General features: G+C 44.8%; 1 protein-coding gene across 1 annotated transcript in view; it reads right to left on the bottom strand.

Moving 5' to 3' along the window:
* FSTL1 (follistatin like 1) overlaps positions 1-16,870 on the bottom strand; it is a 44,320-nt gene that overhangs the window by 16,420 nt on the left and 11,030 nt on the right. The window contains exons 3-4 of the mRNA XM_061638515.1: positions 7,427-7,531; positions 600-729 (exon numbers count right to left, since the gene is read on the bottom strand). Of these exons, the coding sequence (XP_061494499.1) occupies positions 600-729; positions 7,427-7,531 (235 nt within the window). The remainder of the gene's footprint in view (positions 1-599; positions 730-7,426; positions 7,532-16,870) is intronic.

Raw genomic sequence — 16,870 nt, 5'->3', positions numbered from 1 at the left:
TGAATATTAATAAGTTTTTTAATTTGTCATATGCACATGGCTCTGGACTGGGTAACAATTTACTAAGCATGCCACAGAATCCCCTCTGAGGATGGCTTCCCTTGGGAGCACCATTTAGCCACAGAGAAATCATAACTGAGTATGAAATTGGTTATGAGGCCTAAAGACAAGATATCTGTGAAGTAGCTCTAACAGAGGATCAGTCTTAAAGTGTTTAGTAGATCCCAAATGCAGTTTGTTGTTAGTGGTGACCAGTTTTTTTAATACAAGTATGCCAAAAGTTAAGAGGCAGTGTCAGGGTGCTGAATAGCCTTAGAGACTTACTGTTTTAAACTAAAAGCTCAAATTCTGGGCTGCATGCTTGGGGTGCCAACTGAAGGCCTTTGCAGGTGCCATGGCATCCACAGGCACCCACAGGCAATGGGCTGGCAACCCTGGTCAGAGCTCTCAAGGAGGCTTCTTGCATGCTGAGAAGCAGGACAGACATGTTTGAAAAATAAAATAAATGTAATAATAAAATTCTTTCCATTGACTGATACTTTTGTAACAACTGATGTGCAATGGGAATGTCAGATGTCCAGTTTCTCAGTCTGGCTTACCTTTGCAGTGGCCATCATAGTCCACCTGGATTTTGGAGCCAGTGAGGCAAGCATCACGATGCAGTTCACAATGGTTCAGGTACGTCTTGCCATTGCTTCCACAAACTGGCCTTTTGTGAGGTTTACATTTCTACAACAAGAAGAAAAGGGAAACAAATCCAATATAAACTAGGCTCTAGGGATGGAAGGAGACAAACAGGGCATAAGGACTGACACCTCACACAGTCGATTTACATTAGCAGTACTTGAGAGTCACGGCCAAACTACACATCACACAAATCACACGTTTTGCCCTTGAGTGCTGCATTTTTCTTCACAAATAGTCAATGGGAGCTTCCCCCACCCGCCCACGCACCCCCCACTACAAAAGCAGACATGTGAGGTCCAGTTTGGACTGGAACCACAGTGGGCCAATGTACTCAAATCAAGTGTTATAACCAGAACTTGGAAAAGTTACTTTTTTGAACTACATCTCCCATCAGCCCCAGCCAGCACGCTGGCTGGGGCTGATGGGAGTTGTAGTTCAAAAAAGTAACTTTTCCAAGCTCTGGTTATAACACGAAAATTAATAATTCATCAACATGCAAAAACAAGTGATAAAGTTCACAACTTCCAATATAATTACAAACATTTCAACTGCTCTGGGCAAACCCTCTCTCCCCCTGGATATTCTACAAAAAATAAAACACCACAGATACAACATATCAAAGGAAAATCACAGCCATTTTGGCTCAGGTGTTCCTTGATTTGCCAGCAATATTAGAGTAGCCATGAGCTGCCATATTAAACCAATCACAACAGGATGTACCATTTACTCACCAACATACCTTTAGTAGCAAGGATAAGATTTAAGGAGCAAAATCCCTATGAAGAGTTTCTCTGTTTCCATGTCTGCAATAGGCTAGGTTTCAGATATTTTTCTAATACACATTTCAGAATGGCTCCTCGTTCCTTTCATATCATGACCCAAAATCCATGTACCTTCAGGAATTTCCACCAAATGTGACACAGAAGACTGACATGACCACAGCCTTTCCAGCATTTTGGAAAATATGTTGCATTAATCCTAATGTACCATCTGGACAATAATTTAATTTGAGTTTAATTTTACATTTGAGCTTTCAGATAATAACTTCAAGTTGTGGATGGCCAATATCTTTTCAGTCATTTGCAGTGTATTTTTCCATGGGTGTTTATGGCTCCCACACCATGAGAGCATTTTCTGCCATCCTCAGGAGAGTGACTGGAAAAAGGAATAGTAGCTTTGATAAGATATTAATCTGATTTTATTTATTTTTTTGCATTCCTGGCTATCCAGGACAATTTTTCCAGGGACCATTCATTATGACCTTTTTTCAGTTACAGAGAATAATTTGCCATAATGAATTCTATTCAAATCTCAATAACTGGCTGTCATTTATATGAAGAAGATTTGCTCAGATAAATGAAATGGTAAAATTTGCTCAGATAAATGAAATATTGACTACAATACTTTTCAGAGATCACTCTGAAGAGAATTTTATTGAGACAATCAACAATAGCCCCTGAAGAAGGCTGCACACTAATAGCCGAAACGCGTTGGGCTTTTTATAAAGACATTTTAATGATATAAGCTTGCAAATAAACCATTTGGATATTTTCCACATTTTTTTTGTCATTCTGGGGTTCCCCCCCTTTTTTTCTTCGAATTTGTTGGATGACCTTCACCTCCCTTCTCCTGTCATTTATATGCCAAGGCGTCACTAAAAATTATCAGACCAACAAAATGAAATGATATTTTGCAAATTAGATCGTGTGTTTTTAGGAAATGTTTATTATCTACATCCTGATGAGAATCACTTGATAGCCTGAGATTGTCCCAAAGCTTTTACATTCTGAAACTAATTATGGGAAGGCCCAAGTAGGTCAAGTGATATACAGGACAAGATCATTCGCATTTGTAGTCACATTGTGCTTACCGTCTTCTGATTAGAAGATCCTTTGAGTGCCATTACAGTGCACTATTGACAGAGGTTCTCCCACCAGAGCAAAGAAAAGAGCGGGCATCCCTGTCTTGTCCCTCTATCATTATTATACAATTACAAGAGTTGATTACTTTTTGCCATGATAGCTTTGGTTAGCTTATATCTTGCTATATGGGCTCCTACTGGAAGGAAGGGCAAGATATAAATCTACTAAATGAGACTGTCTGGGAACCAGATGTAAGCTGCCTTGGGTTTCAATCATGAAAAGAAAGGCGGGGTAGAAATGTAATATATAAATAAATAAATAATATATATATATACCATCTTGAAGAGAAGAAAGTGCAGTAGATGCTTTTTTCAGCAGGAGGTATGGATGAAGGACAAATGTTTCCTGTCAAACACCTTCCAGGAGTAACCCAGACTGGTCTTGTTCATATTGGGTGCCAACGTTAACCTCTGTGCTAGTATGAATGTAAACAGGTTTGGGCCTTGGATTACAGGGACATATGATTTTTTTAAAGGTCTCATTTGTCTAGTACTGATAGAAACTATCAGAAACCATTGTGGACTAGAACCATTACAGTACGTAACAGTAAACATAACAAAGAGATGAGGCAGTGGAAACCTACTCCCTGTCACTAGCTCTTCTCCATCCTTCTACCTGCTTACTATAGAAGAAAAGAAGGGATCCATCCAGCTGCCTAGAGCTAGGAAAAATATGGAGAGGGAGTGAGAAAGTACATCCTCATAAGGGCTGAGAAATATCCTCCACCACACCAGCTTTATGTTCTCTTTTTTCCAAACGAGCCACAGAACATAAGCTATGCTAATCCATGAATATACCCCTCCCAATATTACAGTATGTTTTCTTTCTCAAGGCCTGACACGCCACAATCTTCTGTCCTGGCCCAACTGCACTGGCCACCAATATGTTTCTGGGCCAGATTCAAAGTGTTGGTTCTTACCTATAAAGCCCTTAACGGCATTGGACCGCAATACCTGGCGGGACGCCTCTCCCGCTATGTACCTACCCGTTCGCTACGCTCGACGTCGAAGGCCCTTCTCCGGGTCCCAACTCATAGGGAGGCCCGGAGAGTAATAACTAGATCTAGGGCCTTCTCAGTGGTGGCCCCCGAATTATGGAACGCCCTCCCTGACGAGATACGCCTGGCACCTTCTTTGTTATCTTTTCGGCGCCAGGTAAAGACCTACCTCTTTGCCCAGGCATTTTAAATTTTAAATTTAATTTTCATTTTCATTTAATTTCAATTTTAAATCTACTGTAATTGTAATTTTATTTTAACTTTTGTCTTAATTTTGTTTTTAAAATGTTTTTATAGTTGTATTGTATCCAGAGCTTGGAAAAGTTACTTTTTTAAACTACAACTCCCATCAGCCCCAGCCAGCATGGCCACTGGATTAGGCCGATGGAAGTTGTAGTTCAAAAAAGTAACTTTTCCAAGCTATGATTGTATCCTCTCTCACCTGTATTTTAATGTGGTTTTATTCTGCTGTAGAGCTTGTTGCTAAAGAGCGGTCTAAAAGCACAATAAATAAAAAATAAAATAAATAAACTTCCAAGAAATGTTAAGCCATTAGTGCAGTCTTGACCCATCAACAGATACATTTCAGATTTAAACCCCTGTTTGTCTGTGCATGAGTAAATACATTCCCCATCAATGTTGAGTCAGGCTACAAAAGTCAGGATCCATATGGGTGGATGCACAGTGCTCTTTGGAATTGCCTTTTCTTCCATGGATTGTCCATAAGGTACAGAGATACAACCCTCCTGATAGATGTTCTGAGACTGTGAACACACTAGTCGCCAGAGCAAAGTGTTTCCATAGCTACACCAGGAGGGGGAACAGGTTGATCTGCCAATCACTTGCAAAATCTCTTTGAAGCTGAAAAACACACTTGAGCTGATCCCACCAGGTTTTACAGTAAAAGGGGGCAGTGTTTGACTAGTGTAGTGTGCCCCCATTTTCAGAAGAGAAAATGGCAGAACAGTGAGTGTGTTTCTAACCTGAGTCTGAGTCATCTTCTGGAATGCTTGATGGAAGTCAGATTCAGTTTCTTAAGATGTTGGAAATTTTCTGTTTGGGACATAGCTTGCCATGCTTTTCTGTCCTTGGTTACAACTAGTTTGAAAAGGAATCATATCAAAGTCTCTGTTACTGGGCACAGCGAAGCCCTCTGCCTCAGTGTCTTAGCTCAGTGGTTCCCAAACAATGCTCCCACAGAACTCTATAGTTTTCTGTGAGCTGGCCTGAAGTGTTCCACCACTGAAATAGAGTAATTGCAATTCTTAACAAAACATTTCCCAGTTCACAGAAAAAAATTAAGTTTTTTTCAATTTTTCATTTTCTCACAATCTCTTAAATGAAAAATGCATGGCTGATTTTTAATTAAGTTAAGAAATTTAACACTGGAGTGTATGATAGCTCAGGCACGCTCAGTAAGAACCAACTGTCAGTGTTCTAAAAGCCACAACAGCTGTTTGGCTTATCTAATCAGGGGGCCACATCCACACCACACATCTATTCCACTTTAAACAGTCATGGCTGCCCCCAAAGAATCCTGGAAAGTGTAGTTTGTTAAACCACACTGGAACTCTGTCAGGGAATAGGAATCTTCTAACAACTCTCAGCACCCTTCACAAACTACACTTCCCAGGATTCTTTGGGGGAAGCCATGACTGTTTAAAGTGGAACAAATGTCTGGTGTGGATGTGGCCAAGGACAGCTTTGGTTTAAATGTGGGTGGGAGACTACAAGTATCTGCAATAGAATAAAAGGGTGGGAGGAACCCAGAAAAATAACGATATTGTTAACAATGTTTTCCTTTTGGAAAGGAAAGGGGCTTTCCCTTTGCCCAGTGACGACTCACCCAATCCTCTCCCCCCTCTTCCCTCCACCTTCCTCCCTCCCTCTACCCTCCCTCCCTCCCATTCCCTCCTCTTTCCCCCTCCCTGCCCCTCCGCCAGGTCAGTTTCATCTATCCTAAGCATGATTGCACAGGAGTAAATCCCATTGAACTCAATAAACATGCAAATGATCAGATCTGTCTTTCCCCTCTCTCTCCCCTCCCCTCCCCCTCTCTCTTCTTCCTCCTCTCTCGTTCTCCTTCCCCTCCCCTCCCTCCTCTCACTCTGCTCTCCCCTCCCCGTCCCTTCTTCCTCCCCCCTCCCTTCTTTCTCCCCGCTCCCTTCTTCCTCCTCCCCTGCCCACTTCAGCCCTCCCCCTCCCCCTTCTCCCCCTGTGGTCAGTTTCACCTATCCTAAGCATGATTGCAGGGGAGTAAATCCCACTGAACTCAATAAGCATGCAAATGATCAAACCTGCCCTCTTCCTCCCCTCCCACCTGCTCCCATCCCCCCTCCTCCCCTCTGTCCTTCCTCCTCCCCTCCACTTCACCTCCACCACAGTCACTTTCACCAATCCTGATTGCAGGGTAGTAAATCTGAGCTCAATAAGCATGCAAATGATCAATCCATTCTTAGCAAACTTGCACAGCATCTCATTTCCTACCTCCCGGATTAAAAAGCAGAGAAATTCACTAATAGGCAAAACCCCTTGTGGTTTAAGAATGTACCTATAACCAACAGATATTCTATCAAACTTTAAAAGCAGGGAAATTGGGCAGCTATAGTGAATGCACCAGGGGAGCAGGAGACCTGACCTCCTCTCTGAGATATTGTACTGCCCTATAAGAGATTTGACCTCCTCTCTGAGATATTGTAAGAGCCAGTGTAGTGTAGTGGTTAGAGTGTTGGACTACAACCTGGGAGTCCAAGGTTCAAATCCCCACACAGCCATGAAGCTCACTGGGTGACCTTGGGCCAGTCACTGCCTCTCAGAGGAAGGCAATGGTAAACCCCCTCTGAATACTGCTTACCATGAAAACCCTATTCATAGGGTCGCCATAAGTCAGAATCAACTTGAAAGCTGTCCATTTACATTTTACTGAGATATTGTACTGCCCTGCAAATTTGTAAAAATGCAAACACAATCTGGGTTGATCTTTCAGTCCAATACACTTCCTGTGTAGCTTGGAAGAATGTGGTAACATGTGCCTCTGAGCATATAGATGTTGTTGAGTGTAGTGTTGAATGAAGCATCTGCAAAAATATTGAGAGTATTCCTCTTTGTCCAACAACATGGTAGGTCGCCATATTGATGAGATGGCAAAAGAAATGAAATTGGGGTTATGCTCCTGGTTAAAAAGTTGTGGTTTCTTTTGCCTTCAACTTGATGAATCAACAGACATGGCTGGGATAGCAGTCCTTTTAGCATATGTTCGCTATCTGCATGACGATGAAGTTAACAAGGATTTGCTTTTATGTAAGCCACAAAGAGACTACTTTTTTCTCTGCATGTGACAAAATCAATGCCACAAACAGAAAACTTTGAATTCTGATGCTTAAGTGTAGAAAAAGGCCAACTTGGTTGCTTTTCCATCTTGGACAACTGCCTCTCAGAGAGTAATCCCAAGACTGATAGTGTAATAAAGGATGATATACATGGATTTCAAAATACTTTCAATGTGTATTTTACTCCTGAAATTGAAAATTGAATAGATTTACATGAGAGTAAAATGCTCTGGAGGGAGGAAACAGAAAAAATGAGTTGTGAATGCCCAGGAAATGTGATATTGCTGCAATGAATGGGCTAAGAAAGGAAACATATGATATGTGCAGTATTGGGCAACGCCAAAAGGACTATACAGAAAAATCCTAGGAAAGTAGAGGCAGCACAGGTCAGTCATCACTACTAGACATGCTGGTGCTCCTCATTTGGGATGATAGCTTTTGATCTCAGTAATCCCAGGACTTTGTTCCTAAAATGATGATCCATGCCTTACCTCAATGCACAGACAGGTTGGCTCACTCTTCTCTGTCACAGCACACTCCCGGCCAGCCCCACAAAACACATTAGCACAGATTTTGGATTTGCTCACTGGTTCTTCCTACAAGCCATAAAAGAGAAAATACATTGTTGAAAAAACAGCCTCATTCAGAAAAAGGCTGTGGCTTTTATTTACTGACTACATTTACATGCTGCCCAATAATGGAAGCTAACAATAAAAACAAAAAAGGTAAAAACCATAATACAGCAGAAGATATAAACCAATATAATAAAGCTAATATCACTAACATTTCCACAAATCTTAAAACTCCAGAAATAACAGATCACTAGCAGATTAAAAAACCTGCCCCCTCCTTGGATTTGTTGACTTTAGCTGGCGAACGTCATTGAAAAGTTATTGCCATCTTTCTGTGACAGAAAATGGATTATAAATGTGGTTACATGAAGATCTGGAAATGCTGCAACTTTTCCATCAAGCAGATATGCTGCCCTCATAATCTACCTTAAAAGTATAATTAAATAAAAGATTTTTTAAACAACACACACAAATAAGACAGCAAGTTTTCCTACTACATCCATAATTTCTTCCATCTGAGGATCACATGGAACACAAATATTAATATGCTTAAAGCTGTTAACAAGATCCTGAAATGAAATCAACCTGGTGTTCAATTTTAATTTTCAGCTTCAGGTGGCATTATTGCCCTTATTTCTATTGGGAAGCACAGCAGGTAAAACACTAAGGCTGCAATCCAATACACAAGTCCCTGTGATCCAAAGGGAGCTTACTTCTGAATAAACACGTCTTGGACTGCAGCCTAAGTATTTACATCTTGCTGTCCAGCTCTTGTTGACAAACAACCACGGTGAGAAGATGGGCCAAGCAGTCAGCATAAGCTGGGACAGGAAGCTGTGGCCCTCCAGATGTTGTTGGCCATGCTGGCTGGGGCAGATGGGAGTTGCAGTCCAATATCTGGAGAACTACATGTTCCCCACCCCTAGCATAAATAGTTGGGAGACTTCCATACTCACTACTACGCCTCCGTTTCTTTCATTAGCACGTATTATTCTTTTTGTTCATACCACAAAGTTTTATGTGAGCATGATTTACTGACATCATTTGCAAGTCATATTACAGCCTCAAGCTGCAGCAAGCTATGGATATGCCAACCCTAGGAACTCTGGGAAGAAGTTCCTTCTAAAACAGGTTTAGAAAAATATTAGTGTGCAGAAAGGAGACAGGGAAGTATTTTCTCTCCCTCTCATACTGCCAGAATGAAATTGTTGAGCAGCAGACTCAGGACAGACCAAAGCAGCAGTTCATACATCAATTATTTAACTTATGGAATTTACTGCAAAAAGATTTTGCAACAGCCACCAAGATTTTACAATGGCTTCATAACTGTAAAGGGAGAATAGACGAATTCATGGAGGACATGCTAAGTGCAATCTCCATGTTCAGAAGTACTGTACCTCTGTCACTCACTTGCTGAAGAGCAAATAGGGGCTGTTCCCTTCATGCCCTATTTGTGGGCTGCCTTGAAGTTCAGGAAACACGCTCCTTGATCCAACATTGTTCTTCGTATGTTCTTAACTCTGCATCCTGTCGGCTGAAGAAACTGCCCACTTAAGATTCACAGAGGTGGAAAGAAACCATCCTCTAGCCAGTTTCCTAAACATCCCAGTGCCTGCAGGAGGAAGGGGAACACCACCATCCCTTCCAGGGAAAGAGAGCTGTTTGCTGCTGCTGTCTGCCTGCCTGCTTCCTGCTGCTGCTGCTGGGCTACCACCACCACCACCCTTTCCCGGTTGGACTTCTGCTCTGCAGGGGTCACACCTTGCAGGACCAGGCCCCACGTGCTCAGGCAGCTGTGGCTGATTTTTTCCACCTGTCCCTTCTCTGGAGCAGATACACAAGCCGGCTGGCTGAGGTGGCTCCTGCTTTGTCTGCCTTTTCTTTCTTTTTTTCTGGGTCTTCAGTCATGTGCCTGGGAGAGAGGACTCAGAGCCAAGTGGGGAGATTTGAGGGGCCCCCAATTAGCGTAGTGACGGGTCAAGGGAGATATGGTGTTGTGAGGAGGACTTGCCAGGTAAGGGGAACGTGGCCCAGGCAGTTAATGGCTGTGCCTTGTTCTGGTCCTCCCCACACCCGGAGGTTTGTTGGTTGCCCTATCAGCCAGCTCTCAGACCTCTGGATGCTGCTGCTAAATGCCAGATCGGTGCATAATAAGATCTCCCTCATTCACGATTTAATTGTGGATGAGGCAGCCGATCTGGCATGTATAACCGAGACCTGGATGGGTGAGCAGGGGGGTGTCAGTCTCTCCCAGCTATGTCCACCAGGGGACCTGGTCCAGCATCAGGGTAGACCTGAGGGTCGGGGAGGGGGGGTTGCTGTGGTCTATAGGAGCTCCATCTTCCTCTGCAGGCACCCTGTCCATGTGACTACTGGTCTGGAGAGTTTGCACCTTATGTTGGGTCAGCGGGACAGACTGGGGATTCTGTTGGTGTACTGCCCACCCCGCTGCCCAACAGACTCCCTAGCTGAGCTGACGGAGGTGGTCTCGGGTGTACTGTTGAGATCCCCCAGACTGTTGGTTCTGGGGGATGTCAACATCCATGCCGAGGCCACCTTATCCGGGGCGGCTCAGGATTTCATGGTCTCCATGACAACCATGGGCTGTCCCAATATGCCATTGGCCCAACACATGTAGCAGGGCATACTCTAGATTTGGCTTTTGCATCGGGACATGGAGTTGGTGATCTGAATGTGGGGGGCCTTACATCAGTCCCTCTGTCATGGACAGATCACTGCATGCTGAAGTTTAGACTTACAGCGGCTTTTCCCCTCTGCAAGGGTGGGGGACCTATTAAGTTGGTCCGACCCCAGAGACTAATGGATCCGAATAGTTTCCAAAGGGCTCTGGGGAGTTTTCCGGCTGATAGGGCTGGCACTCCTGTCAAAACCCTGGTTGAACTGTGGAATACAGAAATGACCCGGGCGGTTGACATGATTGCTCCTGAGTGCCCTCTCCTGTGTAGAGCTCGTACGGCTCCATGGTATACCTCAGAGATGAGAGTGATGAAACAATATAGGAGACAGCTTGAGTGCAGATGGATGCGAACTCCTAGTGGATGCAATTATACACTGGTAAGTGCCTATGGTAAGCTGTATTTAGGGGCAGTAAGGGCAGCAAAAAAAACAATATTTTGCTGCCACTATCGAATCATCACTCTGCCACCCAGCGGAGCTCTTCAGAATTGTCCGGGGGCTATTACACTCTGGCCCCCGGGACAAGGTAGAACCATCTGAGGCCCGCTGTAATGAATTTGCTAGGCACTTCCCGGATAAAACCTTTAGCATCCACCAGGACTTAGACTCCAGTGTTATAGCAGATGAATCAAGCAAGGTATCCAGAGCACAGCCTTGTCCCTATTTCTTGGATAAGTTTCAGTTGGTGCAGCTTGAGGACGTTGACAAGGTGCTTGGACAGGTTCGTGCAACCACTTCTGTGCTGGATCCTTGCCCTTCTTTGCTAATAAAAGCTAGCAGGGATGGAACAGGGAAGTGATTAATGCCTCTCTGTGAGAGGAGCTGGTCCCTGGCTGTCTGAAAGAGGCAGTAGTGAGGCCACTCCTGAAGAGGCCCTGCCTGGACCCAGAAAATCTTAAGAACTATAGGCCGGTAGTAAATGTTCCATTCCTGGGCAAGGTCCTTGAACGAGTGGTTGCAGGCCAGCTCCAGACACTCTTGGATGAGACCGATTATCTGGATCTATTTCAGTCGGGTTTCAGGCCTGGTTTTGGCACGGAAACAGCCTTGGTCGCCCTGTATGATGACCTTTGTCAGGAGAGAGACAGGGGGAGTGTGACTCTGTTGATTCTCCTTGATCTCTCAGCAGCTTTCAATACCATCGACCATGGTATCCTTCTGGGGAGACTGGCTGAGTTGGGAGTGGGAGGTACTGCATTGCGGTGGTTCCACTCCTACTTGGCAGGTCGGCTCCAAAAGGTGGTGCTTGGGGAACATTACTCGGCACCAGCAGCGTCACTAGTGGGAGTGTGGGGGGATGCGGACCTCCAGCGCGCTCCCTCCCAGGGGCATGGACGAGGTGGCTAGGCTTGCGTGCACGCGCTCAAGGCCAGCCACCCCCGTCCATGCCCCTGGGAGAGCGCACGCCGGAGGAGCACCCAGCCGGAGAAGGCCTGGGAATGCCGACGCGCCTCCCTCGCCCCGCTGATGCTGCTCATGGTCTCGCCCGCCTCCAAGGAGGAGTTGGAGCAGCCTTGCCGGGCAACGGCGCGGGGCGGCTCTGGGTGTCACCCCCCTCATGGTGACACCCGGGTGCGGGCCGCACCCTCCGCACCCCGGTAGTGACGCCCCTGCTTGGCACCCTGGACTCTCCAGTATGGGGTTCCGCAGGGGTCAGTTCTGTCCCCCATGCTGTTCAACATCTACATGAAACCGTTGGGTGTGGTCATCCAGAGCTTTGGAGTGTGTTGCCATCAGTATGCTGATGACACGCAGCTCTATTTCTCCTTTTCATCTTCTTCAGGTGAGGCTGTCAATGTGCTGAACCGGTGCCTGGCTGTGACAATGGACTGGATGAGGGCTAATAAACTGAGGCTCAATGCAGACAAGACTGAGATGCTGTTAGTGCGTGGTTCTTCTGACCAGATGGTGGATGTCCAACCTGTTCTGGACAGGGTTGCACTCCCCCTGAAGGAGCAGGTTCGTAGCTTGGGGGTTCTCCTAGAACCATCTCTGTCACTTGAGGCTCAGGTAGCCTTGGTGGCACGGAGTGCCTTCTACCAACTTCGGTTGGTGGCCCAACTACATCCCTATCTGGACAGGGATAACCTAGCTTCAGTTGTCCATGCTCTGGTAACCTCCAAATTAGATTACTGCAATGCACTCTACGTGGGGCTGCCTTTGAAGACGATTCGGAAGCTGCAGCTTGTGCAAACTGCAGTGGCCAGATTGGTAACAGGGACCAGATGGTCCGAACATATAAAACCAATTCTGGCCCACTTGCATTGGCTGTCTCTATGCTTCCGAGCTCGATTCAAGGTGCTGGTTTTGACCTATAAAGCCTTACATGGCTTGGGACCACAATACCTGATGGAACGCCTCTCCCAATACGAACCCACCCATACACTATGTTCAAGATCAAAGGCCCTCCTCCGGGTGCCTACTCCAAGGGAAGCTGGGAGGGTGGCAACAAGGGAGAGGGCCTTCTCAGTGGTGGCCCCCAAATTATGGAATGAGTCTTCTGACAAGGTGCGCCTGGCGCCAACACTGTTATCTTTTCGGCGCCAGGTCAAGGCTTTCCTCTTCTCCCAGGCGTTTTGGCATGTGTTTTTAAATTGTTTTTATATTGTTTTGAATTTTAAAATTGTGTTTTAAATTGTTTTTAAAATATGTTTTTAAATTGTATATTTGTTTTAATGGTTTTGATTGCTGTAAACCGCCCAGAGAGCTTCGGCTATGGGGCGGTATACAAGTGCAATAAATAAATAAATAAAATAAAATAAATCCCAGTCTTATTAGCACTCAGCCAAGCATTCTGTTTGCCTAGCTGTTTTCAGAGGAGGCTCAAATGAAGGAAACTATGGGTATTAATTGAGACATCAGTGCTCCTCATGCATGCAAGTTTTTATGAAGCATCCACACACTGTTATTGGCATCAAATTGCCAGACTGTATATTTTCCCCATTTAATCTGGATTTTCCATTTCCATGAAAAACCAGGTAAGTTTAAAAAAGTATTGCCAATGACCTGTTTCTGAAATCTCAACAAAACATTTGCAAAATTAACCCCCCATCCGGAAGTACCCTAAACATCAAAGCTGAAAAGAGCATAACCTGATGAGTGGGTGGCAATCTGTGGATATAAACTTCTAAGACACTCAAATCTTTGAGTACAAATGTAAGCTTGCCTCAGAGGACCAACTCCCTGTGATCCAGGCTGAGGTCTAGTTCTCAAGGCATTAGGCTTGTATTAAGGGCTGTATTGTTTTGCGGCTCATAGCGGAACACTCCTCCATTTTTAGCAGCGTGTGAGCCCCACCCAACAGTCCAAAATGGTACAACACAGACACAAGTTTACTATCTGAGAATTAAATGTAAGAAGCAGGGGGAAAAGAAAAGTTCACCTCTAAGCAAATTTCACCAGCCAAGAAGCATTCGCATGAGAACAGCAAATATTAAGGCTACTAAGGTACTCTCTTTAAATTAGGCAGTGAAATTCAGATTTTTCTTTTAGAATCGCACTAATTGCTATTTGTAAGGAAAGGATGAGGCCATCTCTCAAGACAGAAGAAGCAGGTCTGTCTGCACATCTGCAAGCATCTAGACCAGTGATTCTGAAACGGTGCACCGCGGCACACTGATGCACCGCAAGTGGTGTCTAGGTGTGCCGTGAATATTATGAAAGCATATTTTAAAAATGAGTAGAAACCCATTTGTATAGAGATTTATTTTTATTCATAGTTTAAAATATATTAATATATTTTAAATTTTGTACATGAAGTGTGCCAGAAAATTTCTGTATGTTTCACAGTGCGCCGTGAACCAAAAAAGTTTGAGAACCACTGATCTAGACATTATTGTGAACATTCAATAGGCATAGGCCTCACCCCTCTCCCAGCCATGCTTGGTCTGGAGTAGAGGCAGAGTGGCAGTAATACCAATCCCCCTCCACAAGAGTCTGAGGAAAGGGAAAAGAATATATTTGAGACTATTAACTTAAGCAGCCCACAAAACCCCCGTATTAACATGTCCGACTTTGACAACATTGTCCCTACATATCACAAATGTTTCCCCACCCTGCTTCAGTTCTGAAGACCAGCCAAGCACATACTCTGCCAATCTAACATATTCTTGGCTCTCACACTGTTTCACCAAAACCAACTGCAAAATACACCCCTGAGGAGGAAAGAGATCACGCCTCTCTGGTCAGATCTCAAGTCTCCAGAAGGTTGGCCAATCAGAGCATACCAGAGTTACAGGGTCACCACAGTTGAAACAATTGTTTTAAAGCAGCAAGAACATCCCCGAGGACTTGACTGCAAAGCCAGCAGAGCAGAAAATACTGCTCCTCAATTTTGTCAGTAGATTGGAATGGCTTTTAAAAGACATCATTGCAAATATGTACAAGACAAGTAACAGCAATGTTTATTCCTATCTCAGCAATGCAAAATGCAACACTGGGCGTTTCCTTCCCTTTCAATGCTTCTGCTAAAACATTAAAATGCTGCAAACTTCAAAATAAAACCCTTTCTGTATTTACCATTCTGTGTGCTAAACTCACAATATCATAACACACTTAATAAGGCTCTAAATGCCTAGACTAAATAAAAACCTCACTCTTAAACAATTTGAAGCCAGAAAATTGGTTATGTAAAACACAGGAATATTGAAGCGACATATACTTGACAATCCCAAAAGCTCCAGCCTAATACGAGACCACTCAAAACAGATCTGAAGAACAGATTAGGAACTGGCATAGTCTTAGATCATTCTGTACAAGGGCTTGTCTCCCCTCCTCACCAGCACTCATGTCCAGTTCAGTTCTTCCAAAGTTTTCCCAAGAAGCCGACCCAAAGCCATTTTATTTATTCCATTTATATTCTATGATTTCCTCAAAGGAGCTTAAGGCAAGATACATGGTTTCCCCCAGTTTTATCATCACTAAAGCCCTGAGAGATAGTGACTGGTCCAAGGGTATCAAGTGAGCTGTGTGGAGATCTCAACCAGCATCATCCTAGTCTGACACTTTAAGATCAGACATTACCTGGTTATGTTACATTTAACATTTAGAGTTATCATTTAGCCATCATGGTACCCTCCAGATGCTGATGGATTCCAACTCCCATTAGCCCCAGCCAGCATGGCCAATAGTTCTCCAGAACTTTTCATCAGGTAAATGGTGGGAGGATGGGGGGAGGCTTGGCTGGTAGTAACTGTATGAGGCTCAATGCAGACAAGACTGAGATGCTGTTAGTGGGTGGTTCTTCTGACTGGATGTTGGATGTCCAACCTGTCCTGGATGGGGATACACTCCCCCTGAAGGAACAGGTCCGTAGCTTGGGGGTTCTCCTAGAACTATCTCTGTCATTTGAGGCTCAGGTAGCCTCAGTGGCACGGAGTGTCTTCTACCAACTTTGGTTGGTGGCCCAGCTACGCCCCTATCTGCACAGGGATAACTTGGCTTCAGTTGTCCATGCTCTGGTGACCTCCAAATTAGATTACTGCAATGCACTCTACGTGGGGCTGCCTTTGAAGACGGTTCGGAAACTGCAGCTTGTGCAAAATGCAGCTGCCACATTGGTAACAGGGACCAGGCGGTTTGAACACATAAAACCAATTCTGGCCTGCTTGCATTGGCTGCCTGTATGTTTCCGAGCACGATTCAAGGTGCTGGTTTTAACCTACAAAGCCTTACATGGCTTGGGACCACAATACCTGATGGAATGCTTCTCCCAACATGAACCCACCTGTACACTACGCTCAACATCTAAGGCCCTCCTCCGGGTGCCTACTGTGAGGGAAGCTCGGAGGGTGGCAACAAGGGAGAGGGCCTTCTCAGTAGTGGCCCCCAAATTATGCAATGATCTCCCTGACGAGGTGATCCTGGCACCAACACTGTTATCTTTAGCAAACTGCTTGTTGCTCTTCTCCAAGGCTGTGATACTTTCCCTCCTTTTGAGGTTAAAGCAGCAGCAAGCACAATCTTTTTCTCTTTTCTGTAGCTAGCCAACCTACCAGTTTTTGAAATCAGCAATATATCTCTGTGAGTTCATTGTTCAGCTTCTGGGTTCATCATCATCATCATCACCACCACCACCACCATCACTCACTCACACGCAAATTACCTCAAAAGCATGTTTGGCTGGCAATGGGGTGGGGGGCAGAATCTGGTTTCTTCATGGGCTGGACTGGGCCTTATTTATTGTCAGGGTGGGAGGGAGAGGAGATTCTTGGTGGCAAATTGCACAAATTATTATGAACTAATAATAAAGTGCATTTGGATGAACTTGAACTGAACCTCTGGAGGGATGAAGGACCAATTAAAATGGTCAGCCCCAGGAGGCTGATGAATCCAGTGGTTTCTTGGTGGCTCTTGGGGGTTTTCCTGTTACCTCAGCAGGTAATTCTGTCAAAGCCCTTCAGTGACCTCTGGAACGGCCTGCTTGGTTGACGTGATCACTCCTGCATGCCTCTCCCACTTTGTAGAGCCAAACAAATGTCCTGGATTTGGGGGGAGTTGGGGGTGATGAAACCAGTGGGACACTGATTAATGCAATGCTAGTGGGAAACTGTGAATGAGTTCAATCAAACATGGGCTTGAACTCATGGCTGAAACGAAATAGCACTGCTCCACCACCACTGTATTTGCACAGAGTTGCCCAATGGCACTTTGTCAGGTAGTCAAGGG

Source organism: Rhineura floridana, chromosome 1 (genome assembly GCF_030035675.1).
Source record: "Rhineura floridana isolate rRhiFlo1 chromosome 1, rRhiFlo1.hap2, whole genome shotgun sequence".
NCBI classification, from domain to species: Eukaryota; Metazoa; Chordata; class Lepidosauria; order Squamata; family Rhineuridae; genus Rhineura; species Rhineura floridana.
The sequence above is the reverse complement of the archived record's forward strand: the minus strand, read 5'-3'. Positions and strand labels throughout refer to the sequence as shown.